The sequence below is a fragment of the Acomys minous genome (genome assembly GCF_964271855.1).
Source record: "Acomys minous genome assembly, chromosome: 4".
NCBI lineage: Eukaryota > Metazoa > Chordata > Mammalia > Rodentia > Muridae > Acomys > Acomys minous.
This window is the reverse complement of record NC_140486.1, coordinates 54,322,891-54,348,842: the sequence shown is the minus strand read 5'-3', so window position 1 is coordinate 54,348,842 and position 25,952 is coordinate 54,322,891. Positions and strand designations below refer to the sequence as shown.

The 25,952-nt window shown below is 38.3% G+C and overlaps 1 protein-coding gene across 6 annotated transcripts in view; it reads right to left on the bottom strand.

The window, feature by feature from the left end:
- Positions 1 to 973: 973 nt before the first annotated feature.
- Positions 974 to 25,952, bottom strand: part of RIT2 (Ras like without CAAX 2) — a 369,751-nt gene continuing 344,772 nt past the window's right edge. For all 6 annotated transcript variants that reach the window (XM_084779109.1, XM_084779108.1, XM_084779107.1 and 3 more), the window contains one exon: positions 974 to 1,276. In XM_084779109.1, coding sequence (XP_084635235.1) covers positions 1,052 to 1,276 — 225 coding nt within the window. In that variant the 3' untranslated portion in view covers positions 974 to 1,051. The remainder of the gene's footprint in view (positions 1,277 to 25,952) is intronic.

The following is a 25,952-nucleotide window of genomic DNA, read 5'->3' as shown; positions in this document are numbered from 1 at the left end:
CCGCTGTTCCCTAGTTTGTGATAAAGCTGCCCCTACTCCATGAAAACTGTTTTGACTGATTCCATTTTAGGCTTAGCTTTTCAGTTTTCCTCTTAACACTTGTCCATTATCATTCTTTCCGGTGGTTGCTTTCTGTGCTAGAATTTAAACAAACTAATTCGCACAAGGGAAAAATATGTGGATGGGAGATTTTATTTTGTACCATTGTACGACAAATAACAACAACAACACTTCCAATGTCAGCTTCTTATAGTATTGTATGGATAATGAGACAAGAACTTTAACAATATGAAGAGAACATTCAGTATGTGGAAGCCAATCTCTGCAGGCAGATGGCTACTATGCAGGTGAAGCAATCCTAAAGGGAATTCATTGAGAGGGATGAAGGGCCTTTCTTGGGCATATGTATTACCAAGTTCAAAGTATTGCCATCTTCTGACAACAGAGAACACGTTATTTCATCACTGTATCTTCACTCTGATACTTCTATAAAAGTGTATGGCAAGCTGAGCACTGTGAATATGGGGACCTGTAAATTTCCTATTATCAGTAATTTCTCTAATGCTCAATCTATAGAGGACTCAAGAAGAAATATTAAGATGCTCCCACTTATGAGAAGACCAGGACTTGAGTTTTTGCTTTAAATTATTCCATCTTTTTCATTATTTACAGATTTGTGAAATGCAAACAACAAGGGTTATCAGGCATAAGCAGATCCCCTAAGCCTTTTATCATCCCAGCTACAAGTTTGCATATTTTCTTTATAACCAGACAGCATACGAAATGAAGCTACTCTTTACAGGAAAATGAGGCAATTGGAATGTTAATTTTATTTGGTAGTATATTGTAAAATCTATATAGCATTATCCATCTGATTGACAAAAATCTATCCAGCCATTAAAGGCAAAACAAAACTATCTCAAGGCATATGTTTATAGACGTCTAATTTTTGCCTGCAGAGAAACAAAGTGGGTGGAGAGAGAGAGGGGGGGGATATTGTCTGCTTGATAAAATCCAGAAGGAGAGACAGGAAGGACACGGAAGCAAAGTATCATGTTATGTTTTCTCTCTTCTTCAGTGAGCCTTTTATCTTCTTCCACAGGCTGTCCTTCCTCTTTAATTTTTTTTCCATCAAAGACAACATAGATTCCTTCCTGCGAATTTCTCTCACTAAGCCATGAAAAGCATCGTCGATACCAAATCGGAGGGCAGCAGAGGTCTCAAAGAAGGCACAGTTGTATTCTCTAGCAAGATTCAAGCCTTCTTCTGTAGACACCTGGGATGAAGGGATAAACAAATAATATTAAAAAGAGAAGAGAGTTGGGCTTCTCTTCAAAAATAGATTCTCTTTTCTCTAGCCTCTGGGCTTTAGCTTTATGAACAAAGGTAAAATGTGAAGTTTCATCTTGCAAAAATTCTAGATTTTCCAGACTTGAAAAACAAATGAAAAATTTGAATCCAACATGAGAAAAGTAATTATAACTTAAAGCCAGGTCTTCAAATATCAAATCCTGTGCAGTAATACAGTGTTCAACAGCTCAGCTGTAGATGAATTCTATTAATTCCAAGTTTAAATGGTTTTTGTTTGTTTAGTTGGTTGGTTGGTTTTGTGTAATTGTATTAATATTTGGCATCAGCTGCCTCTTCTGCTACACAGAAAATGTATCAATGACATCATAGAAGATGATAGGTCCAGCCATCAAAATTCATTATTTGGCTACACTGACCAACATGCCCAATCAGGACTTACTGGATGGTTTGTTAGGGATCTTAGTATCGTCTATAGAATGAATGGGCTGGGAGCATTTCAAGCTCTCAAATGTTATTGCTAATATAACTCAGAGCTATCTTCTACCAATGCATGGTGAACATTTCAAAAACAATCTTCTTATGAAGGAATCAGAAAGCAAAGCACTGTCACTGTAAGAAATGAGCCTTCTCTGGCTTAGAGCTTTATGAATCATCTGTGGTGTTTAACACACTAAGCTTTCAACTATTGTGGTAGGTATTCTAGAAGCTATAAACTGACTGTAGCTGGGCACTTTGCCTCCTTTATCATCCACTGAGTATCGATAACAGCTCCTCAAGACATACCTACCACCAGATAGGAGAGTTTAGAGAGTGACCCACAAAATTATTCAAAGTTGAAGAAGTATTAATAGACAGCGAGGCACTCAGGAGACAGAGGCAGATAGATCTCTGTGAGTTCAAGGCCAGCCTGGTCTACAAAGTGAGTTCTAGAATGGAGAAACCCTGTCTCAAAAAAAAAATCAGAAGAAAGGAACAAACACTATTAACAGACATGTAAACATAAGTTATGTCAATATGTTTAAACACTACATTGCGGTACTGTAGATGTTTCTAGAATTCCTGCTCAGCATTTAAATCATTCATAAGCCTTTCAGAGACATGGTCCTGAGTGACAAGACTGAGAATGCTATGAGTTTCTCTAAGGTAACCTATGTTGGACATGTGGTATAGCAACAACCACAAAGCAAACAAAAACATGCTATATGAGATTCTGGCCACAGTCTGTTCCTCATGCTTTGTCACTCTGATACAGAACAGGATTTCTCTATCAGACTTTTTTAAAGGGAGATAACTTTAACCAAATCCCGTAGCTCCCCCCCCAAAAATGGAGAAAACAAAAGATAACAAAGCATGTTGTCTGATCAGCTCACAGTGAGGCACGACAAGATGGAGAGTGGAATATTAAAAAACATACAATAAATTCAAAAATATTAAAACAATAAACTGACATAATCAATGCAATAAATAAGTCTCCAATGAAAGACAGATTTCCCGACCTATTTTTGTTTTTGTTTTATTTTAAAGGTTGATAAATTAACTTATTAAGCCTTAAGAAACACTACATATAACTAAATGACAGTTTAGTTACTTTCTCATAATAGTTCAATTCCAAAATAAAGTTATAGGTGAAACCATGAAATGTCTTAACATTTGATTTTAATATGTTGGACTAATTTTCTTTTAAATTTTAAACTTTATTTATTTGGTTATTCACTTTATATCCCAGTCTTAATCCCTATCCTCCTCTCCTGCTGGTCTCACCCTCCTTCCAACTTTCTTTTTTGGGCCTACCTTGTTACTTAGCTTCTTTGTATCTGTGAATTATAGTATCATTATTCTGTAATATATGGCTAATATGTTCACTTATAAGTGCCTTTATACCATGTGTGCCTTCTGGGGCTGGGCTACCTCACTCAGGATAGCTTTACAACTGTTTGTCAAAGCATGAGATTTGGAAAGGGAAGAGATGATTTAAAAACCTGAAATTTGTCTTAGGACTGAAGTCAACATAGTAGCCGCCACATGGAAGAAAACGAAAGGTTTCTCCACTTTTGTTGGTCATCTAGGTCACAAAATCCAGTATCCCTGACACAGCAAGCACTGCAATAAGAGAGTGATAGGCTGTTCCTAAGGAAGAACAGTTGTTATTTAATTATGTCTATTGCCCTGGTCACTGGTGTGAACTAAGCTGCTGGCATAAGTTTAAACCATACTAAGACATTCCTGTAATGGTTTGTCACAAATCTAGCGGTCTTCATCTTTCTTTCTTTTTTTTTTTTTTAAATTAATTTATTCTTGTTACATCTCAATGGTTATCCCATCCCTTGTATCCTCCCCTTTTCCCCTCCCTCCCATTTTCCCCCTTAATCCTCTCCCTATGACTGTTCCTGAGGGGGATTACCTCCCCCTGTATATGCTCATAGGGTATCAAGTCTATTCTTGGTAACCCGCTGTCCTTCCTCTGAGTGCCACCAGGTCTCCCCCTCCAGGGGACATGGTCAAATATGAGGCACCAGAGTATGTGAGAAAGTCATACCCCACTCTCCACTCTACTGTGGAGAATGTTCTGACCATTGCCTAGATCTGGGTAGGGGTTTAAAGTTTACTGCCTGTATTGTCCTTGGCTGGTGCCTTAGTTTGAGCAGGACCCCTGGGCTCAAATCTGCCTACCATAATGTTCTACTTGTGGTTTCTAGGACCCTCTGGATCCTTCTACTTTGCTATTTTCCCATGCTTCTCTCATCCAGAGTCTCAATGGGATGTCCTCCCCTCTGTCCCAGTTTCCTGGTAAGTGAAGGCTTTCATGGGATATGCCCCTTGGGCTAGTATGCAGATATAAGTGAGTATATACCATTTGAGTCTTTCTGCTTCTGGCTTAACTCTCTCATTGTGATCATTTCTAGCTCAATCCATTTGTCCACAAATTTCGGGAATTCCTTGTTTTTAATAGCTGAGTAGTATTCCATAGTGTATATGTACCACAGTTTCTTTATCCATTCTTCTACTGAGGGACACTTAGGCTGTTTCCATGTTCTGGCTATTATGAATAAGGCTGCTATGAACATGCTTGAGCAAATGTTCTTGTTGTGTGCTGGAGCATCTTCTGGGTATATTCCAAGGAGTGGAATAGCTGGGTCTTGAGGAAGCCCTATTCCCATTTTTCTGAGATAGCACCAGATAGATTTCCAAAATGGCTGTACTAGTTTACATTCCCACCAGCAATGAAGGAGTGTTCCTCTCTCCCCACATCCTCGCCAGCATGTGGTGTCACTTGAATTTTTGATCTTAGCCATTCTGATGGGTATAAGATGGAATCTCAAAGTCGTTTTGATTTGCATTTCCCTGATGACTAAGGATGTTGAGCATTTCTTTAAGTGTTTCTTAGCCATTTGATATTCCGCCCAGCCTGCATCACAACCGGAGAACTGCGGCTGCGCTGAGGTGGCGCCTCCGGTGAAACTGAGCTGATCTGAGAAAATCCACGCTCCTCCCTTGTGCAGGGGCATGCAGGTCCTCCGCACCCTGGTCCCTCCGAACCGTGGAACATTCCTGCTGCCATGGTATGGGGACTTTGGTGTTCCTGGCTCAGAAATCTGTGCAATTCCCTGAATTTTTCACTGGAGCTTCCAAACACGGTCCACACTGCTCGCCGCCATCTTGGATTCCGGTCTCTATCTTTCACTGAATTCTCTTTCCTTTCATAGGCTTCTTCACTTTGTCTTTCTTTAAGCCCATGTTTTGCTCTACTTACTACATAAATGTTTTTGATTTTTTAATATGCATCCTTCCAAAGGCATCAGGACTCATAACCATTACAGCCCAAACTTTCTCCCTATATCTTTACAGGCACTTCATGATATGTGGTATCATCCTATTACACTTCAATAGAGCAAAAACACACCTCGTCATTTGGTGAGACTAATCTCTGCCATAATCCCTTGCTTCTTGCCTCCATAGAAAGGTTTGTGCAGAAGATGAAATTTACACTATACCATGTATAGAAGCATTTACTACTTCATTTTCCTCTAATCCACTGTTGTGGATATACTTCCCATAGCTATTGGGAAATATGGATATGGAATGTTCTTCATAGCCCAGACATGAGGCACAGCATCTGAGTCTGGATCTGAGCACTGAATTGTACCTTTTTGTTAAAACACTAATCACAAATGATGGACATTTACTCAGTTACAAATGCTACACTATTCTAATAAACCCAGACAACTGTCCATTGTAGAGCTAGCTCTGTTCTCCTTAGTATCGATATCAACTTTCAGTGACATGGAACGATCTCTCCCAAAATAGGATTGAAGGGCTTGGGTCAGCAACTCTTTCCCTCTTTCTAGCATTTTCTCTTTCTACCACTACACACTCTGAACCATTGATTCCCAGCATCATTCTGGTCAAGAATATGCCCGGAAGAGCAAAAAGCCTACATACATTTCAAAAGAGATTTTCTTTAAAGAATAAGTATTAGAAGAACTACCTTCCTAAGGTCCATTCAAAGCCTAGCTTGTGCCGGATAAAATCCTTATGTTCCTCCACCAGCCCCACTTACCCATCTTTATTTCTTCTGTCATGTATATAAAAAGCAATACCATCATGTGTTCTCCTGGACATGAATTAATTCAGTGATTCTGGCCTGCCTAGGTGATGTAGGCTGGTTTTGGAGCTGCTGAGTGTGAAGATGAAGTCAGATTCAGAAGAATTTGTAAAACGCTTTAAGGATGAGCCACTTTGGTGGGCCTGATCAACATCATAGAACTCACCTTTACTGCTAGAATAAGAGAACTCTAGGACTGTATTTGGAGACAATTTGAAATGGATAAGGAGTTAGACAGCTGCTAGGTGGTAAATTCCCACCCCTTGTGCCATTTGGTGTTGGAGTCTGGTGACTTCCCAAAGTAGCTAACAAAGGTCCAAGAAGTTGGGAAGGTGAATACTGCTCTGTTGTATATGGCTGAGCATGTTCTGAAGGTAAGAGAATCTTGGAAAGTACTGTGCTGACCACAGGCTCCCAGGGACAAGGTTGGGCCGTTGCACCTATAGGCTGAATAACACTTATAGTTTCACTCAAATACTGCTTTCCATTGCTCTGGTCTTCAGTAACTTGTAGTAACACAGTGCTGTGCTTAATTGATTCTTTGATGCTATTTGTTGTGTATGTGAGAGATTCTGCTTTCTTTCTCTGTCCATCATCTTTACAATTTGAAGCTTGACATAAAAAAAAAAATCTATCTACGTTTGTAGAGAATGTTTAGACAGCCATACTGAAATGGACAGGGAGAAAACCCAGAAGGCCTCAACTCATGAATTTGAAAAGAGCATGGGAATTTTTGGAGGGAAGAAAGGAAAAGGGAAAGGATGCAATTATATTTTCAAAAATTTAAGCAATTCTTCACACACACACACACACACACACACACACACACATGTATATATATACTCTAATATGAGGTATTGTACCCATATAGCTCAATTATAATACAAGGTTTACTTCCAATACTTTGAAAGTGCTATTGCAGGCTGTTTAGGATAAATAAGTTATACAAGTTAATTGTTAGTTGATCAAATCATGGTCATGTCAATCACTAGGCTACTTTTATTACAAGAATATACATTTTAGGTGTTGCAGGCCTATACTCCAGCCTGAGGTGCAGTGTCCAGGAGGCCTGCTCCCTCTGTCTTTTTTCTTTTCATTAGAAAATAAACTTTGTTGTTAAAAAAACTTGCCAATTAATAAAACATCACACAGTAATATTAATTAGACTCAAAGTCTATACAAATCAATGAACGTCATCTATACAATTAGAATAGGCATTTGGAATGAAAGTCATGAAGCTTCACATTAAAATTACATTTTCAGTATCAAATATATTTTGTCAACATATTTTTTTGTTTTCTTTAATCTCCTGTATGTGCAACAATACAGGAAGGACTGAGGTTTAAATTTATAAAAAAAAAAAAAGCTGATATAATTACCTAACATCAGATAAAGTGGACCGATATAAAAGAATATTACTAGCATATAAGGGAAGTATTTTATAATAATAAAAATCAATCTACATACTAGATGTACAAAGTTGTTTCAACTAAAAAAATAACTTCAGTTTATAATAAAAAAGAGCTGACTTTAATAAAATTTGCAATGTTACTGGAGATTCTTAACATACAGTTCTTGGCAGTTGAAAGATCAAGGCAGCAAAATTCAGTAAGAATATAGATTTGAACAAATCAATGAAAGTAGTTGACAACACTTGCATGTGTTTGATTGCTATACCCAATGCCACAAATAGTTGTATTATTTTCAAGGAAACCTCAAATTTCATGTTACACCAGATCTGAAAATACTGCAGTGAATAAATATCACACCATATTTCCCAAAAACTGAGCTAGAAATCAATAGAAGGGATAACTAGGAAATTTCCAAGAGTTTGTGGAAAAAAATATTTTTTCATACAGGTAAAAATCAAATTACATGAAAATTTAAAAATATTAGGAACTGTAATATTAGATAAAATTTTTTAGGGTAATCTAAATCTATGTTCATATGATGTTCCAACTAGTGCATTCATGTTTTGGAAAACCATATACAGGTGAATTTAATGATTAAAGTATACACTCAACAAAGTATCTCCATAGGGCATACATTATGCCCTAGACATATAGGCTAATACTAAATAGTCACAAAGAACCCAGATAAGTAAATAACAGCATGTAAGTACGTTTCTGAGATGTTCTTAGCATGACATCCAAGTTAATGGTGAAATGATGGCTCTGTCACTACTGCTTCGATACAGAAATACCACTTTTAATAATATAATATGTTTTTATTAATTTTTGAGAATATTTTTGTCCAAGATGTATGGGGGTTATCTCTACTAGCAAATAAAGTCAGTTTGGAAGAGGAGAATCAAAATGAAATAGAGAAGTATTTAGTTAATTGATACTATTTATTTCCATAAAATTATGTTTATTACAAATGAGTTATCAACATATTTCCATATATACATTCTCTATATGGACAGATTTATGATATTTTTCAACTATAAAAATATAAGCATTATGAGTAAACCATTACAGACCTCAAAATGTATTTAAAAGTCAAATGTAAATGAAAACCTCACGTCAAAAACCAACCAGACCCAAAGTCTGTAAAACCATAAGAACTTTCAGTTTAGTTAAATTTGGCACTCAAACGGAAGCCATGAAGCATCATGTTAAATTTTGAGCTTTCAGACTCAAATGGTATATACTCACTTATATCTGCATATTAGCCCAAGGGGCATGTCCCACGAAAGCCTTCACTTACCAGGAAACTGAGACAGAGGAGAGAACATTCTAGTGGGACTCTAGATGAGAGAAGCATGGGAGAAAGGCAAAGTAGAAGGACCCAGACGGTCCTAGAAGCCTACAAGTAGAACATTATGATAGGCAGATTTGGGCCCAGGGGTCCCGCTCAAACTAAGGCACCAGCCAAGGACAATACAGGCAGTAAACCTTAAGCCCCTACCCAGATCTAGCCAATGGACAGAACACTCCCCACAGTAGAGTGGAGAGTGGGATATGACTTTCTCACATACTCGGGTGCCTCACCTTTGACCATGTCCCCTGGACGGGGAGACCTGGTGGCACTCAGAGGAAGGACAGCAAGTTACCAAGAAGAGACTTGATACCCTATGAGCATATAGAGGGGGAGGTAATCCCCCTCAGGAACAGTCATAGGGGAGGGGAATAAGGGGAAATTGGGAGGGAGGGAAGAATGGGAGGATACAAGGGATGGGATAACCATTGAGATGTAACAAGAATAAATTAATAAAGGAGGAAAAAAAACACAAAAAGGAAAAAGTAAAAAATACAGCTGGGCACGGTGGCAAAAAAAAAGAAAAAGAAAAAAAAAAAAAGAAATAGTACCGCAACACATTGTAACCATTGTTTTTAAATTCCTGAGAATTCACAGTAATATATGCAAATCTTCAACAAAACTCCCAATTAATGGGAAATTAAAATCACATTTTAAATCACCCTATAGTCATGTGCTGTTTATGTCTAAAGATATTATGAGGAAGAGCCGGAGCCATCAAAGCACCCCATGATCTTAAAAGGCTCAGTTCATAAAAGGCCAGTTATAGCTTGGGTTTGTGGAGTACTTGTTTTATAATTTTGGTGGACTATTGTTTCATGTCTTTTTAATATAGTTCTATGTCATTATAAGTTATATTATGAAAGCTAGAGTTAGAATTGTTCTAAATACTATGGATTTGTTATTTCCAATAAATAAAATCATGAAAAAAAAATTTGAGCTTTCAGTATTGAGTATATTTTATTTATTTACAAGTTTAGATAATTTGTATAATTCCTGATTGTTTTGTGGTTCTTCTTGTTGTATGCAGTGTGTTGTATTTATGTGTAAAAATAAGAAAAACATTAATTAATTAATTAATCAATTAAAAGGCTAGGCAAGGCATCATAGTAGGAAGAAAGGGGTTCCAAGAGCTGATAAGAGACTCAGAGACATCACCACTCCCACTGTCAAAATTCCCACAAAACACAAAGTCAATATGCATAACATATGTGCATAGGACCTACCACAGACTCATATCAGCTCTGTGATGGTCAATTCAGTCTCTATGAGGCCCAATGAGCCTTGATTAATTGATTACATGGGCTGTGCTTTCTCTGTGTCCTCACCACTTTTTGTGCCCACAATTCATCCTCAGCCTCTTCTATGGGTTACCAAGACCCAAGGGTAGTGACTCAATAGAGACCTCCATCCTGGACCCATCTCTCAACCTAATGTTTGGCTGTGGGCCTCTGATTATGCTCCAATCTGCTGCTGGAGGAAGCCTCTCTGATGGTCCCTGGAAAAGGTGCTGATCTATGAACAGAGCAGAATATCACTAGGTATAATGTCTTGAATTTTTTGGCCAGTCATGTTTGGTTCTGCACTATGTATTTAAGCTATCCAGATTCGGATTCCTGGTCATCCAGGCTGTGTCTATCATGAGCATGGTTGTCAAAGTAGACCAGTCATTGGTAGGTCACTTCACAAGTTCTGCGGCACCACTGCCCCAGCACATATTGCAGACAGGGTTGGCATTGCCTTGTCAGAGAAGATGGATGGTAAACTATTTTTATCAAGATTTGTACACTGTGTATTCATGTTCGTTGTGAACAAGCAGTCACCTTTTAAGTATATGCTAGAACATGAATTCTGAGTGATCTAAGTGAGTCTTATAGTAATTTCCACATTCATTATAATAAAACTTAAATAGAAATAAAAATATATTTATCTTCTTACACATCTTTCTTAAAATTCTAGTTAAACCAATGACCTGAAGAGCTCACCTTTACAAAAAGGAAAATAAGGAAAGACACACTTAAAAAGAAAAATCCATGTTTCTGTCATGATATTTTATCAATATTATGAAACCTCACATTTATCATTCCTACAATTGACTTTACATTTATGAATTATAAATGTTTTGGGGATATTACTCCCTAACATATCGGGAGAAAAAAGTCCATCAAATATTGGTGTACTCTATTTAGTAATTAAGGCCAGTGTGAAGGTGCTAATTATGACCACAGTGTTTCTGCGAATAACATTTAGGGAACATGTCAATTATTTGGTAATTGTGGTCAGCCTTGGTCAGGATCTGGGACTAAACAAGAAGTAATAGCTTTTCTATTCAGATCCAAAGAACAGTGATGCATACTTTCTTGATATATCATATGCTACTATGAAGAATGTTTTATATTAAAGTTAAATTTTCAGAAAACACAGCCCTGGGAAAGAGAGTGAATGTTGTGGTGTTGAGCACTGAGAATAGGACTTGGTGAACTAGTGTGCTGAGGAACAATCCCCTCAAGTCTCAAAGAAAAGGAATGAAGTTAATAGAGATGAAATATGATAGATATTTATTTACATTCAGAATTTTAGACTCACCAAGATAGGAAAGATGTTTTCTTCAAGGTTGCCAAACACAAATAGCCTAGCATTATGAGTGTACCACTTTTATAACCACCTGATTATTTCGTGGTTCTTCCTGCTGCATGTAGTTTACTGTATTTATGTGTAATAATATAAATGTATGTGTAAAAAAAGAAAATAATAATGAAAAAGAAAAGGCTTGAGACTTAATGTGCCACCTGGAAGCCTTGGGGCAAAAGCTGGGGAAATAAAAGACAAAATTATTTCATACAAGTAATAGAAGTTTTAAAAAAAAAAAAAAAACCTGGGGGAGAGAGGTCCTCCACCAGCTAGAAGAGGCCTTGGCAAATAGCTAGAAGGCTGCTGCCCAGGGAGCAGAGCTGGAGCCAGACGGGCCAGCTGCTGTTGTACCCGGGAACAGAGATATGCTGACTCTAGGAGCCTCCTCGCTCCTTACATCTGTTTTAGTTTTCACATTAGCTTAGTGAATGTAAAATAGAATGTAATAAATTAAATGATAGTGAAGGTTATTATGGTAATGGTAGTGCCTAGTAAGCTTTATAACTCTTAATAGCAGAAAAGAAAACTGGTCCCAACTACTGTGACTGCTAAAATTCAGGGAGGAGAGCTCAGCAGAAGGGTGGCTCTTTTGCTCCCAGGAGAACCGTTACTAGCAAAGTTTCTTAGTGAAGCCTACCCCACAGGGTTAAGGATACAATGCTAGGAGTGACTTCTGGAATATATATACATATATGTGTGTGTACATATATATATATATGTAGTGTGTATTCATATATGTAATATATGCATTTATAATATATAAATGTATAAAGATATAATGTATTAATATTTTGTCTGTTTCCTTCCACTTTGATCCATGGAGCTACTAATTTTCCCTTTACATTCCACATCATCAATGAAGCAGGAACCATACTTTTTCAAGTAAGTAAGAGCTAAAACATCTTTTTTTTTTTTTTTTTTTTTTTTTTTTTGGCTTGAAAAGAAACCAACCCAAAACATAGATTATTCTATTTTCCTGAGTAACATTCAAGTTTCCAAAAATTCATTTCACTTTATCTTATTAGTGTTTTACCTCCATGTACTGATGTGTACCACAAGTGATTGGTGCCTGTAGAGACCAGAAAAGCACTCCACATAACCTGGGACTAAAGTTCAAATTCACCGTGTAGCACCATGTATGTGTTAGAACCCCCAACCTGGGTCCTCTGTAAGAACAGCAAATGCTCTTAAGTGCTGAGCCATCTCTCCAGCCCTTCAGTTTTAAGAGTTTATTTTTTTAATTTTAATTTTATTAATTTATTCAGATTACAACTCGTTATCCCATCACTTGTATCCTCCCATTCCTCCCTCGCTTCCTCCCACTTTCACCCTATTCCCCTTCCCTAGGTCTATGACAGAGGGGACCTCTTCCCCTACTATATGGTCATAGGCTATCAAGTCTCATCTTGGTAGCCTGCTTATTCTTTCTTTGAGTGCCATCAGGCCTCTCCACTAAGGGGAGGTGTTCAAATATGGGGCACCAGAGTTCATATTAAAGTCAGTCCCCACTCTCCACATAACTGTGGAGAATGTCCTGTCCATTGAGTAGATCAGAGTAGGGGTTCAATATTTACTATTATATTGTCCTTGGTTAGTGCAATAGTTTGAGCAGATCCCCCTGGGCCCTGATCCACCTGTCATAATGTTCTTCTTGTAGGTTTCTAGGACCCTCTGGGCCCTTCTATTTCCCCATCTCCTATATTTCTCTTACCTAGAGTCTCAGTAGAATGTCCTCACATCTATCACAATCTCCTGGTAAGTGAAGACTTTTGTGGGATGTGCCTTTTGGACTAGTGTCCAATTATAAGTGAGTATCTACCATGTGAGTCTTTCTGCTTCTGGGTTAACTCACTCATTATGATCATTTCTAGTTCAATCCATCTCTCCCCAAATTTCAGAATTTCTTTGTTTTTAATAGCTGAGTAGTATTCCATAGTGTAAATGTACCACAGTTTCTTTATCCATTCTTCAACTGAGAGACATTTAGGCTGATTCCAGGATGCAAACTTGTATAACCACTTTGGAAATCTATCTAGCACTTTCTCAGAAAACTGGGAAACTGGGAAAACTTTGTCTAAGTCTACCTGTTCAGAACAGACATGCTTTTTTTTCTAGATATTTTTGATATATAGTCTTGAATCTGCTAGTGTAGAACCTATAGATGCAGAAGTAGCTTTGTCTTAAACCAACCTACAAGGTGACAAACAGATGTCATATTCTGTTCCATGTGTTACCCTCAACTATGCAGAGCGACTAGCACACAGCTGGCTGAAGTCCACTAAATTTTAATGCTGATGTTGGCAATAATGACACCCAGAAGCTGGTGCTAACGGCTCAGGGTCAAATTCCAAACGTCAAAGTATGATTGCAGATTTTTTCCCAAGATATATATTATTTTATTAATTTGTTCTTGTTACATCTCAATAGTTATCCCATCCCTTGTTGCCTCCCATTCTTCCCTCCCTCCCATTTTCCCCTTATTCCCCTCCCCTATGACAGTTCCTGAGGGGGATTTCCTCCCCCTGTATATGCTCATAGGGTACCAAGTCTCTTCTTGGTAAGCTGCTGTCCTTCTTCTGAGTGCCACCAGGTCTCCCCCTCCAGGGAAAATGGTCAAATATGAGGCACCAGAGTATGTGTGAAATCAACAAAATCAGAAATGAAAAGGGAGACATAACAACAGACACTGAAGAAATACAAAGAATCATAAGATCCTACTTTGAAGGCATATATGCCACAAAATTTGAAAATCTAAGGGAAATGGGCGATTTTCGTGATCAATTTCACTTGTCAAAGTTGAGTGAAGAACAGATAAACAAGCTAAATAGTCCCATTTCCCCTACAGAAATTGAAGCAATCATTGATAGTCTCCCAACCAAAAAAAGCCCAGGGCCAGATGGTTTCAGTGCAGAATTCTACCAGACCTTCAAGGGTGAGCTAATATCAGATTTTTAAAAATTGGATCATGGACATTAGCACACGGACCAAGTCTCTCCATGGTGGGGGAAGAGGTAAAGATTCAAGAACCCTGCTGCGGGGACCTGTCCCCTGCAGCTGTGAGCTCGTGGAGAGTTATTTAGGCTTCCTGTACTTCTGCTTCCTTCCTTACTCACGCAGGTGGTAGAGGTATCTGGGATTTGTTTCTGAAAAGTGCTTTGCTGGCTTAATGACATAATGGTTCACACAGAATATATAGAACTGTAATTTTACTGATGTTTTTGAAGGCCAGAGGGAAGCCTCATCTTCTTTGGATGTCATTTTTGCCCTGTGGAAAGTTTTCCTGCTTCTCACCATAACCTGCAAACCTACAAGAAGTGACTTCTCACCACAGAAAGCCTTTGTGTCCCTCCGCTATTCCCTCCTCTATCACAGCACGGATCTCAGGCCCAGACGGACTCTGCTGCCTTCAGTTGCCGCTGTGCCATCCCCTGCTTGCCACATGCTTCCCTGAGCTTCCTTGTTGCCTTGTTTCTCCATGTCACCTAAGAGAACATCTACTTTCCTCAGAGGCCTTTAAGAACATTTCTGAAATATTACCCCACTTCTGCGCCTCATTTCTTCTTGGGCACTCGGCTGCTTTTGAAGATAACTTGACAAATGTGTTACTATGCTTATTTTCTGTCTCTCCGCAGTATAGAGAAGCCTAATTATTCCTTCAGGGTCTTCTCATTGTTATCATGGCCACCACTGTCCCTCATCCCAGCCTCATGAATGACGCTTGCAAGCAGGTCATATTTATAGAACGATGACACTGGTCCTAAGCGGTGTGACAGCAGCTAGGATCACAACTGATAGAGAAGCTTCTTTTCCAGCTATGGGCTGCATGGGAAATTAAAAGGAAACTTCAGATCACTGACTATCACCAGCCCAGGCCACTGTGATGCCATTAACAAGTGTGTCCTCTTCTAGTTCAATCCATTTGTCCACAAACTTTTGAATTCCTTGTTTTTAATAGCTGAGTAGTATTCCACAGTGTAAATGTACCACAGTTTCTTTATCCATTCTTCTACTGAGGGACACTTAGGCTGTTTCCATGTTCTGGCTATTATGAATAAGGCTGTATGAACATGGTTGAGCATATGTCCCTGTTGTGTGCTGGAGCATCTTCTGTGTATAGAAATGATCACAATGAGTGAGTTCACCCAGAAGCAGAAAGAGTCAAATGGTATATACACACTTATATTTAGACACTAGCCCAAGGGACATGTTCCATGAAAGTCTTCACTTACCAGAAAAGTAGGTCAGAGGGGAGGACATCCTATTGGGACTCTAGATGAGAGAAGCATGGGAGAATGGGGAAATAGAAGGACACAGAGGGTCCTAGAAACCTACAAGAAGAACATTATGATGGACAGATTTAGACCCAGGGGCCCTGCACAAACTATGGCACCAGCCAAGGAAAATACAGGCAATAAACTTTGAACCCCTACCCATATCTAGCCAATGGACAGGACATTCTCCACCATTGAGTGGAGAGTGGGGACTGACTTTCCACATGAACTCTGGTGCCCTATATTTGACCACGTCCCCTGGATGGGGAGGGCTGGTGGCACTCAGAGGAAGGATAGCAGGCTACCAAGAAGAGACTTGATACCCTATGAGCATATACAGCGGGAGGAGGTCCCCCTCAGTCACAGACACAGAAGAGGGGAGTAGGGGGAAAGTGGGAGAGAGGGAGGAATGGGAGGGCACAAGGGATGGGCTAAGAATTGAGATGTAATATGAATAAGTTAATAAAATAGATTTTAAAATTAAAAAATAAAATGATTACTAAATTAAAAAAATACCAAGTGTATCCTCCAGCCTCGCTTCAGTGGCTCTCAACTCTCCCTCCCCCACCCTCCCCCCACAAAAAAAACAAAAATTAGAGCTTCAGTGAGACTTAAATTGAAAGCAGCAATTATCCAGGCAGATAAAGGGGAGGGGTCTGGGGAAGGACTAACAAAGGGGATGGCAGAAGTGAAAATGGGACTTTACTTGATCTCTAGGAAGGGAGTGAACAAGAACGACATAGAAATTAGTGTGAGTGCCTAATCTGTTACTATCTTCTGAAAAATTTTGGAACCCAACTAAGAAATTAAAAAATAAGTCTTGCTATGTTTGTGAGCATACACTGCACAACAAGATATTATGGGCTTTCTATCTATCTCCTGGTGCACCAGAGTGGTATTGATTGAAATAGGACATAATAAATTAAATGGAGAACCCAGGGCTTCTGAGGCCCAGGATGGTAATGGCTCCAGGGTAAAGGTTTGGGAGTCCTTTGTAAGGAGACATTTGAAGTCTCCAAGGCCTTGTGCTTTTCATCTAAGAGAACTGTGCAGTGCTGGGGGAAAGGTTGCCATGGCAGCCAATAGTTGCTACAAAGGGAGAGAAGTGAAGGTTAATTCTAAATATTTTGCTAGCAGTGATGATATCTAGCTTTTTCCTTGAAATTTTCCTCTAAAGATATTTTTAAAATGTATTGTTAAAGATTTAAACCTATAGAGTTGGTCAGCATACATACTCTATGTAAAGTAATATATGGAGATATGTGTATATATTTTCATATGTGCTATGGTATCTCTTTATATGTTTAGACTAATAAACAAATGTATATATTTGATACATATTAAATCAATGGTTTGTTGAAGCTTTCAATGAATTCTTATGCATAGGTAAGTTTTCCAAGGGTTACCAAAATTTATTCTTTAAGCATCTAAATATATTAATGGTTGATTCATCACATTAACAAATTTGTATTACACAAAATATAAAAAGGAAATTATACTACTCATAACACACATAACTATTATAATTAAGTAATAAATTGTGTGACTATATAATGTCTTCTCCCTGAAGAATATAAGACAAGAGAGCAAGAATTATTTTATTTCCGGGCAGTCATCATCAAACCCCTACCCAGATCTAGCCAAGGGACAGAACATTCTCCACAGCTAAGTGGAGACTGGGGACTGGCTTTCACAGGATCTCTGGTGCCCCATATTTGGCCATGTCCCTTTGTTGGGGAGACCCAATGGCACTCGGAGGAAGGATAGCGGTCTACCAAGAAAAGACTTGATACCTTAGCACCATATTCAGGGGGAGGAGGTCCCCCACAGCCACCGTCATAGGGAAGGGGGATTGGGGTGAAAGTGGGAGGAAGGGAGGGTTGGGAGGATGCATGGGATGGGATAGGAAATGAGATGTAATAGGAATTATTTTTAATTTTCAATAAAAATGTGTTATTATTAAAAAAAAAGAAAAGAAAAGAAAAGAATTATTTTATTTCCTATAAAACCTCAATACTTTGCATCTAGAACCATGCAACACAAATATTTTACTATTATCCCCCTGAATGGATGAGTAAGTGGATAGAAAATGACCCAGCAAGAACCAACCTGCTTTTATGACAGTGTTAGAGAATGTGGAAGCTCCTGTGAATTAGAAAATCAGAAGCTCCAATTATGTCTGAATTGATAAAGACTTTAATACTCTATTGCCAATAAAATGGGCATGCAATCAGTTTCAAGCATCACAAATATATGGTCACATGTGCTTTCATGACAGAACATATGTGCTGGCAAAAACGCTTGGACAGTATAAAAGAAGCACAGAGTTACCAAACTTGCTTCAGTAGTCCACAAACCAAAGTGTGGGATGGCCCTGAAAGGTTCAAAGTAAAGCTCTAGGATTCACAATTCTATCAGAGATTGCTCGTACTCACCATTGGCCTATATTATTTGGGGTCATATTTAGAGAAGGCATACTGTACTATCATCTCTACATATTTCTATATTCCCCCTTCTTTCTTTTCAACCCCTATCTGCAGACCTAAGAAAGAAAGATAAAGGAATAGAAAGATATCCCTGAGTCCAACAATGTTTTCTCTCTGAATAAAACCTATAATAACTTACAACCAACTCCCAATGAAAATAAACAGCTATAGTCCAAGAGAGCAACAAAACCTACTGAGCCCCACTTAAGGGAAATGGGACGTCATTCTCTTAAGGTTTATTCCAGCTGATTTGGATGAATAATACCCAAACAAAATTGGGGGCCAAAAGGCTTAAGATGGTGCTCAAACATTATAGAGAGTTTTGGGGTGACTATTCAGGCAGCAAACTGTCTCTGTCATTTTCTCATTTTTGAAGCTGCTACCCTGCACTTCCTGTTTACTCAGGTAATTAATTTTATTCCTTCTAAGTTTCTGATGGGGTTGAAGACCAGATAGTTTAGTTGTACAATTAAGATTAGCTGTTTAGGGGTTAAGATGTTTTTAGGTCTAGATAAATGTCTTAAGTTGATAATGATGAGATATGATAGGTGTTGATTTACATTCAGAATTTTAGATGTATCAAAATAGGAAAGATATTTTATTCAAGGTTGTCAAATACAAATAGCCAAACACTATAAATGTAACATTTGTATTATTCCTGACTGTTTCATGGTTGTTCTTGCTGTAGGTAGTTTATTGTATATATGTGTAATAATATAAATGTATATGTAAAAAAAGGAAAAAAGGCATACTGTGAAAAGGAGTATGAAATTGAACCAAGTAAGCTTCAGGCTTTTCAATCTTGGGATATGTGGAAGATAAGAATAAACAGCTGCTCATTCTCTGGCTTTATACACAGGGACTTGTGTATATTTCAGATGTGCTGTGTCCCTGTGCCTGCTGACACTGCTGTAAATGTAAGGCTCAAGTTTAGTAGAACCATTAATGCTTTTGCCAATCATTTTACTGGTAAGTAGCCAGAATCCTTTACTATATCTCCTTTAGTTTTTCAGAATCTGCACTTCTTAGATCTCTGACCTCACTCTCCTTTGCAGCAGATCCTTGCCCTCTTATTTCACCTTAGTGAAGAAGTGAAAGAATCCAAAACTAATGCCTCTAAAATTGCAGACTGGTACCTGAAAATTCATCTCTGTTGGCATATATCTTATCTTATACCTTTCAGCCTTGGAGAAAGGGAGACTTCTTATTTCTGTCAAATGGAGAACTGACTCCTTCTGGGCTCCAATTCTCCTTGATACCTACTTTAATTCTGCACCATTAGGTGTAAAACACCTTCTGTGTTCAATGTTTTCAAGCCTGTCTCTGGTAGCTTTACTCTACAATGTAAAAAGAATAGGTTTCACTTGAGTCCAATTCTAGTTACTTTTAAATAGTCATTCCATTTACCATTAAATGATGATTAATCAGGAAAATATTTATTTTGAAAGTCAAGCAGAAAGGATGAGGCTGGAAATGTGTTAGGGAGAAGAGTGCCAAATTTCAAAATAAAATATATCATATGTTGTGCTGGCTTCGCTCAGATTGGTTCTGGTCTGAACATCAGTACTCACATCCTATGCTATGGCCCTCCACTCTCCATGCCTTGCAAAAACATTGTCTTGCAAAAGTTTGGCATCCATTCTCACTCACAGTCTTCACATGCTTCCGTGACATGTTGCCATATGTAAAACTCCCCCATTGAACTGGTGATCTCCTTATCTTATAGTTTTATAAGCTCTTTCTGTTAATCATTCTGAGTATCCTGTCTAAATTTCATGATGCCTTAGTCTTCACTCACTCTTCTTATAATTATGTACCCAGTCTACCTGTGATCCTCACTGTTACTTTTCTTCATTCACATTTCCTCCTTGTTTAGTATTGGTGTGTTCAATAGATGGAGCTCACAGCTCTCTTCAACTGTTGCCTCTTAGTTCAAGTATAAACTCACATGTGCAACCTTCAGATGAGGGACACCTTTCGGGACTCCCACAAGTCCTCCAGGAAAGCCAGTGATTCAAAGTGCAGAGCTTCCTTGAAATATCTGCACATTCCTCAACTTCTGGATGTCTAGTCAAACCAATTTTTCTTCTGTCTAAAGATTTATAAAAATTAATGCCAATATTTGAGCTGCAATTAGTTAAATCTATGATTTCCCATTGTCAGAAATAACATGGGAAGCATATAATAGCTATAAAGCATAAGGTCCTTATCTTTATAGCTACGACTATAGAGAAACCTTCAATTATCTCTCTGCCTTAAAATAAGTTTAATATGTAATAACATGGTCAATAACATGCCCAGGACCTGAAAACTCCTTAATAAATAAGCACTGGAGTAATGTAGGCCCCTTAAAAGGACAAAAAGCATCTGTTGGGCAATGATTCTTGAATTCTGTTGTAATGATGCATCAATATGACTGGGCTACGGGGTGCTCAGAGGTGGTAAACTATTATTCTTGAATATTTCTGTAGATTTCCCTTCCCCTACAGGGGATTAGCATTCAGATCAGTAGATACAGGAAGGATGTGCTCAGTGATGTGCTTGACAAAACATTCCATCCATTAAAAGCCCAAAGTGAGTGAAGAGATGGAAAAGGTGGACTTGTTTCCAGATCGAGGGGGAAAGCATCCAACTTCTTCTTCAGACATTAATATTCCTGCTACCCAGGATTTGATCTCAAGCCACCATCAACTTTGATTTAAAGTCTTTTGCTTTGGATAGAAATTATATTTTGAATTTTCTATGATATCCACCTTTTTTAAAATAAGTGGCTGACTTGGGGTTCATCACATGAAACATGTTCTTATAATCCCCTCTTCCTTATTACTTCCTGGTTCTGTAAAGAACTCTCTTAGAACCTGAATGCAAAAGGACGAGTGATTGTAATCAGACACCTTTAGGACCAGTCTCAAACCACACTTCTCTTGTTCTCCATGTGTTAGCAATGACTGACTAGTTTCTACAAGCAAGTACTTGATCAACCATCTTTCTGGAAAATGAATATTTTCTGTCAAGATTTTTTATACTTTATACTTATTCTTCATACTTATACAAGATAATTTTAATTTCTGAGATTTTCCCCAAATGTACTATGCACAAAAGCCTTTCTTATATAACTTAGATGAACTAAAAGAACCAGAATGTGCCAAATCCCCCCAAAGTTTGCAGTGTTTGAGCATTGGAGTAGCCACATAAGGTTATTTCCCTACCATTTCGTTTTCCTCTTTACTCTGAACATAAAGACAATAGAGCAGAAGAGATGGTACCTGCTGCAAGTGCATTTGTGTAAAGAGAAAACTGGAGGCAAAAGTGCTAAGGCTGTCTAAGAGTAGAGGATGCCACTTCCCGAGAGAACTGGTCATGCTAGACATCCAGACCTGGGGTTTCTGCTTTAAAATTCAAAGTTGTATTTTTTTAAATTGTGTCCCTTAGTGTCTCCATCCTCTTGGACTTGAAATATTCATTCAGATTCAAATGGCTGCACACATGACAGCTTCTAACTGCTGCAAGAGACCTTTTGTGGCCTTAGAAGCAGCTTCCATTTGTTGCTTCCTCAGGCCAGTTGCTTGATCACTCCCCAGGTGAGGAGAGTGACCCACCCCAGTGGCTGGGTACACAGCATGCCAGCATGCAGCAGCCATTCCTGACAAGTCTGTTACAAAGCAGCAATCCGAGACTACTCAAGTCTGTGACACCTGTTTTCACTTCTGGATTCTGGTCATGTCCAAGCACCTGACAACAGACACTATCACTGGAAGGACTTGTCAGCTTGCTGACATTATCTGCATTTTATCATCTTGGATGAAGTTGAGAACACAGGCTGTGTTAGTTCAAACAGTCCTGCTTGCTGAGATACAATGGGAAGTCATCTTGTTCAGGGAGTGATCTCTGAATTCCAGTGGCCGGGGTTCTACTCTGTATTCTGCTAGTGGCTTAATTAAGCGACAATTAAGTTACTCCGTATCACTGAGACTGTGTTCTCACCTTAAAAGGATGACAATAGGAAAAACAATGAATGCAATAAGTTTGATTATAATATATTGAATGTAAAAAAAATACTTGGAACATTTTATTTCTTTCTTCACATAGTGTACATTATGAGCTCATCTTAACCTATAACTTGTGAATTCTGACATGGGTGAGAAGTCTGACTCTCACCTTTATGATGAGGCAGATATCTTTCTATTATCCAATAATACAATGCAGGTACATGCATTATCATGTCTGTGTTCAGAACTGTTGAATATTATGTTGGCTATATTTTACTAAATGAAACAATAACATATCATGATATGATGAGAAATCTTTTGTGAAAGGGTAACATTAGGTATATGAAGTTGCTCCTACCCCAGCTATTAGTGATTCCTTCCATGCATTAGGCTTTTTAAAAGCTCTCCCCTCTTGCCAATCTTTAATGGAACCAGCCTTCTTTTCACATCCCATCTCCAGGAGCAGAACCAACATACACGTGGTGCTATCTGCTGCCAATCTTCTGTATTCAACACTATAGCTACTAATCATGTTCACATTCCACTCCAGAACATATAGTCTCTATTATTAATGTACCTGCCAGTGAATGCACCCTCTGAAGTGCATTCTCTGAAGGTAGAACCTTTCTCTCTGAAATGATACATTATCTTTACCCTTATCCCACACATCTGCCAGGTACCAGAATTAGATTCCTCCTTTCCTCTGTAGATAGCGTTTCTCAAGGGTATCAAACTAACAGTGTCATCTTTTTCATTCTCAGATGTCAACCATATAAAAGATTTTTTTAAGCATTTACTCACTAGATTAAATTCACAAATAAACAAGAAATGTTGCCTTCTCATCTGCAAATTGTCCAAAGGACTTCTGGAAAGCATTTCTACAATCTTTATTTCACTAAATATGTACAACCTCTGAGAGAAATATGAAGTATTATCATAAGAATTAAAATAAAAGCTCATTTGCTATACTATTTTGTAATACGGTCTTATTTGGCATGTAGTATTTATTTGTTGGCTGGTTTGAAAGATTCTAGAGTCTATTATATCTAGTTATTGTGAAAAGTCATTATTGTCTTAATATTTAAGGCCATGCAGCCCAGCTTTTGTCAGTAAGCATCCTGGAGCTTAAATTTTCTTCTCAACGGGGGTTGTGATAGCTATTAATTTTGTCACTAGTTTCTTCATCTGAAGCTTTGGGATGCATAACCAAAGCATTTGCAAATTAGATGGGTGAATATTGTTCAATTATAGAAGCAATTAATATTTTGGTTGTATCAAAAGAGAAAATTACTTATAAGAATCTAATATCTGATAACAAAAAAAATATACTTCTACTTAGGCCATGACTGTACAGCAAAGAGTCTCCATCTATGAAAAGTATAGAGAAAGCAGTGTCCAGGTTACAGCTATCCAGAGAACAGTGCCCAAGTTGTGACTGCACAGAGAATGGTGCCTATGCTGTCTCGGCACATTTCAGAATAGTGATGTAAAGGAGTTGATTCATGGAGAATTAAAGACAATAAACTTTAACTGGGAGCATGTCTTTATCTTCTCAGAGACCGGCTGACATACAGCTTCTTTTCGTGTGAAAGGAAATATTTACTGGCTCCAAAGGTATTTTACAACATTAAAATTCTGTTTGTGGCTTTCGTAAACCTCCCCTGGAAAATTACAAGCGGTATTAAAAGGGATTCCGACAGCCTGTGGAGAAATTGATGGATGACCTGCCATATTTAAGACAGCTGACTTTCTGCTAAGGTCTGCCCTCACATACCAGAAGGACAAAAGCAAAGCCTGGGGAGAACAGGGACGCTGAAGAACAAAGCATGTCAACATCAGAGATCTCTAGCTTTAGCCCAAAGGGAAGAACTATTCTTTCATGTGTATGTTCAGAAATAAACTCATGAAGGGTCTTGACTATAATTGTTTTCAATATAGAAACATATATATGTTGTATTGTACATGGTAAACTGTATTAATGAGTCAGTAATTATGTATACATACACAGACACATATGAAACCTCATGAGGAAAAGGTAATTATTTTGTTCTCCTAACTTATCCTTATATAAGATCTCTGCTCATCATTCTTACCAGATTATTTAGCCAAGATTTTGCTTACCTTTGAAATGAGTATTTCAGAATGATCCTGGGATCAGCCAAGATACAATTAGTTGGGGGTTATTATTAACAAAATAATTTGAATCTAAATCACAGGTTCAAGAGCTGGTTTCAAGGCAGCCTAGCAATAAATTGCCCTCTGAGTACAAGAGCCTGCCAAATACCAGACATTAGGAGTTGAAGGTTTCCATGGATACCTCGACCTGAAACAGGTGAAATGATAGCTCTTTGGGTCTCTTTGGACAAATGTTCTGGACAGAAGACTCGGTGGAGACCAGCCTGATTAGTTACCGCAGGGAAGAAAGCATCTGAGCGCTTTTGAGGACCACTTTAATTAAGGAACAGGAGACATGATGGGATTGAATTGTGGGGGCAGCAAATTTATAGCTGTGAGGTTCGTCGCTACCGTAGTTCAGCTGATATATATATTTACCTAAAGCAGCGATTCCCAGCTTTCCGTTTTCATGAATAAACTTCGTTTTTTATAAATTTTATTTTATTAATTTATTCAGATTACAACTCAATTGTTATCCCATCACTTGTATCCTCCCGTTCCTCCCTCCCTCCTGTTTTCACCCTATTCCCCTCCCCTAGGTCTAAGACTGACGAGGACCTCCTCCCCCACTATATGGTCATAGGCTATCAAGTCTCCCCTTGGTAGCCTGCTTATTCTTTCTTTTAGTGCCATCAGACCTCTCCTGATGGGGAGGTGGTCAAATATGGAGCACTAGGGTTCGAAAGTTGAAAGTGAGGAGCATAGGATGTTTCAATGATTTGCATGTATTATTTTTGCTTATCTAGAAGACTTTCTACTTTTGAAGTGATTGTCCTCACTTTCCCTTGGAGCAGATAACCTTTCATATTTATAACTTCAAAATGTTTTGTAGAATATATACTATTTCTGACTCCAGGCTTTGTAATAACCTATTGGTGGCTATTGGCAGGGTTTTTATCTCCAAATGTTGATGGTCTACAATACACAAAAGAGGCTGAAACACCTTCTCCTTAGAACTATTCATGCTGTTGGAAAGCAATGAATTTAGAATGCATCTACCTCAGAATAAAGTCAACAGTAATGTAATGTTGTAAGTAAAATAGAAAAAAAATATTCTGGTGATTTGGTTAGAGGCTCTGGACCTAGTTAGGGGTGAAGGAAATAAAATTGGATTCCCTGGTTATTGGAATAAATGAATTTATTTTCTGTTACTTTCATGTTTGTTTAAAAGCATGACATTCTGTAAAGTGGAAGAGTTATGACTGACACTGCTTGCTTCAACTTACAGCATCAGAGCATCGTGGCTGAACACTGTCTTAGATGCCTTTCTCATCCTCTGGGGTTTGGACTACTGTGGAACTTCTTGAGGAAAGAACCTAGAGCTAGAGAGAACATTCAACGGACAAGAGTAGCTGCTATGCAGGCATGAGAACCTAGTTAGGATCTTAACACCAATAGGGGAAATGCTCACATAGGTCTGTAACCCAGCTCTCTGAGGTACGAAGAGTGGATACACAAGGATTTCAGGGCCTTGCAGGTCACATCCAAAAGCCTAGCTCGAGGCTCATCAAGAGACCCAATGGAAGATGTTGGAGAGTGATAGAGAGGGCACTCAACACCCTTCTCTAGCATCTACATATGTGCACACACAAGGTGTATGTACCCACTAACACACAATGTGCACACACACCACACATACACCCTACTCATACATACATATGTTCTCATGTACACACATACAAATACACAGAGAGATAAATACAAAGACAAGTATATGTCTTTCACA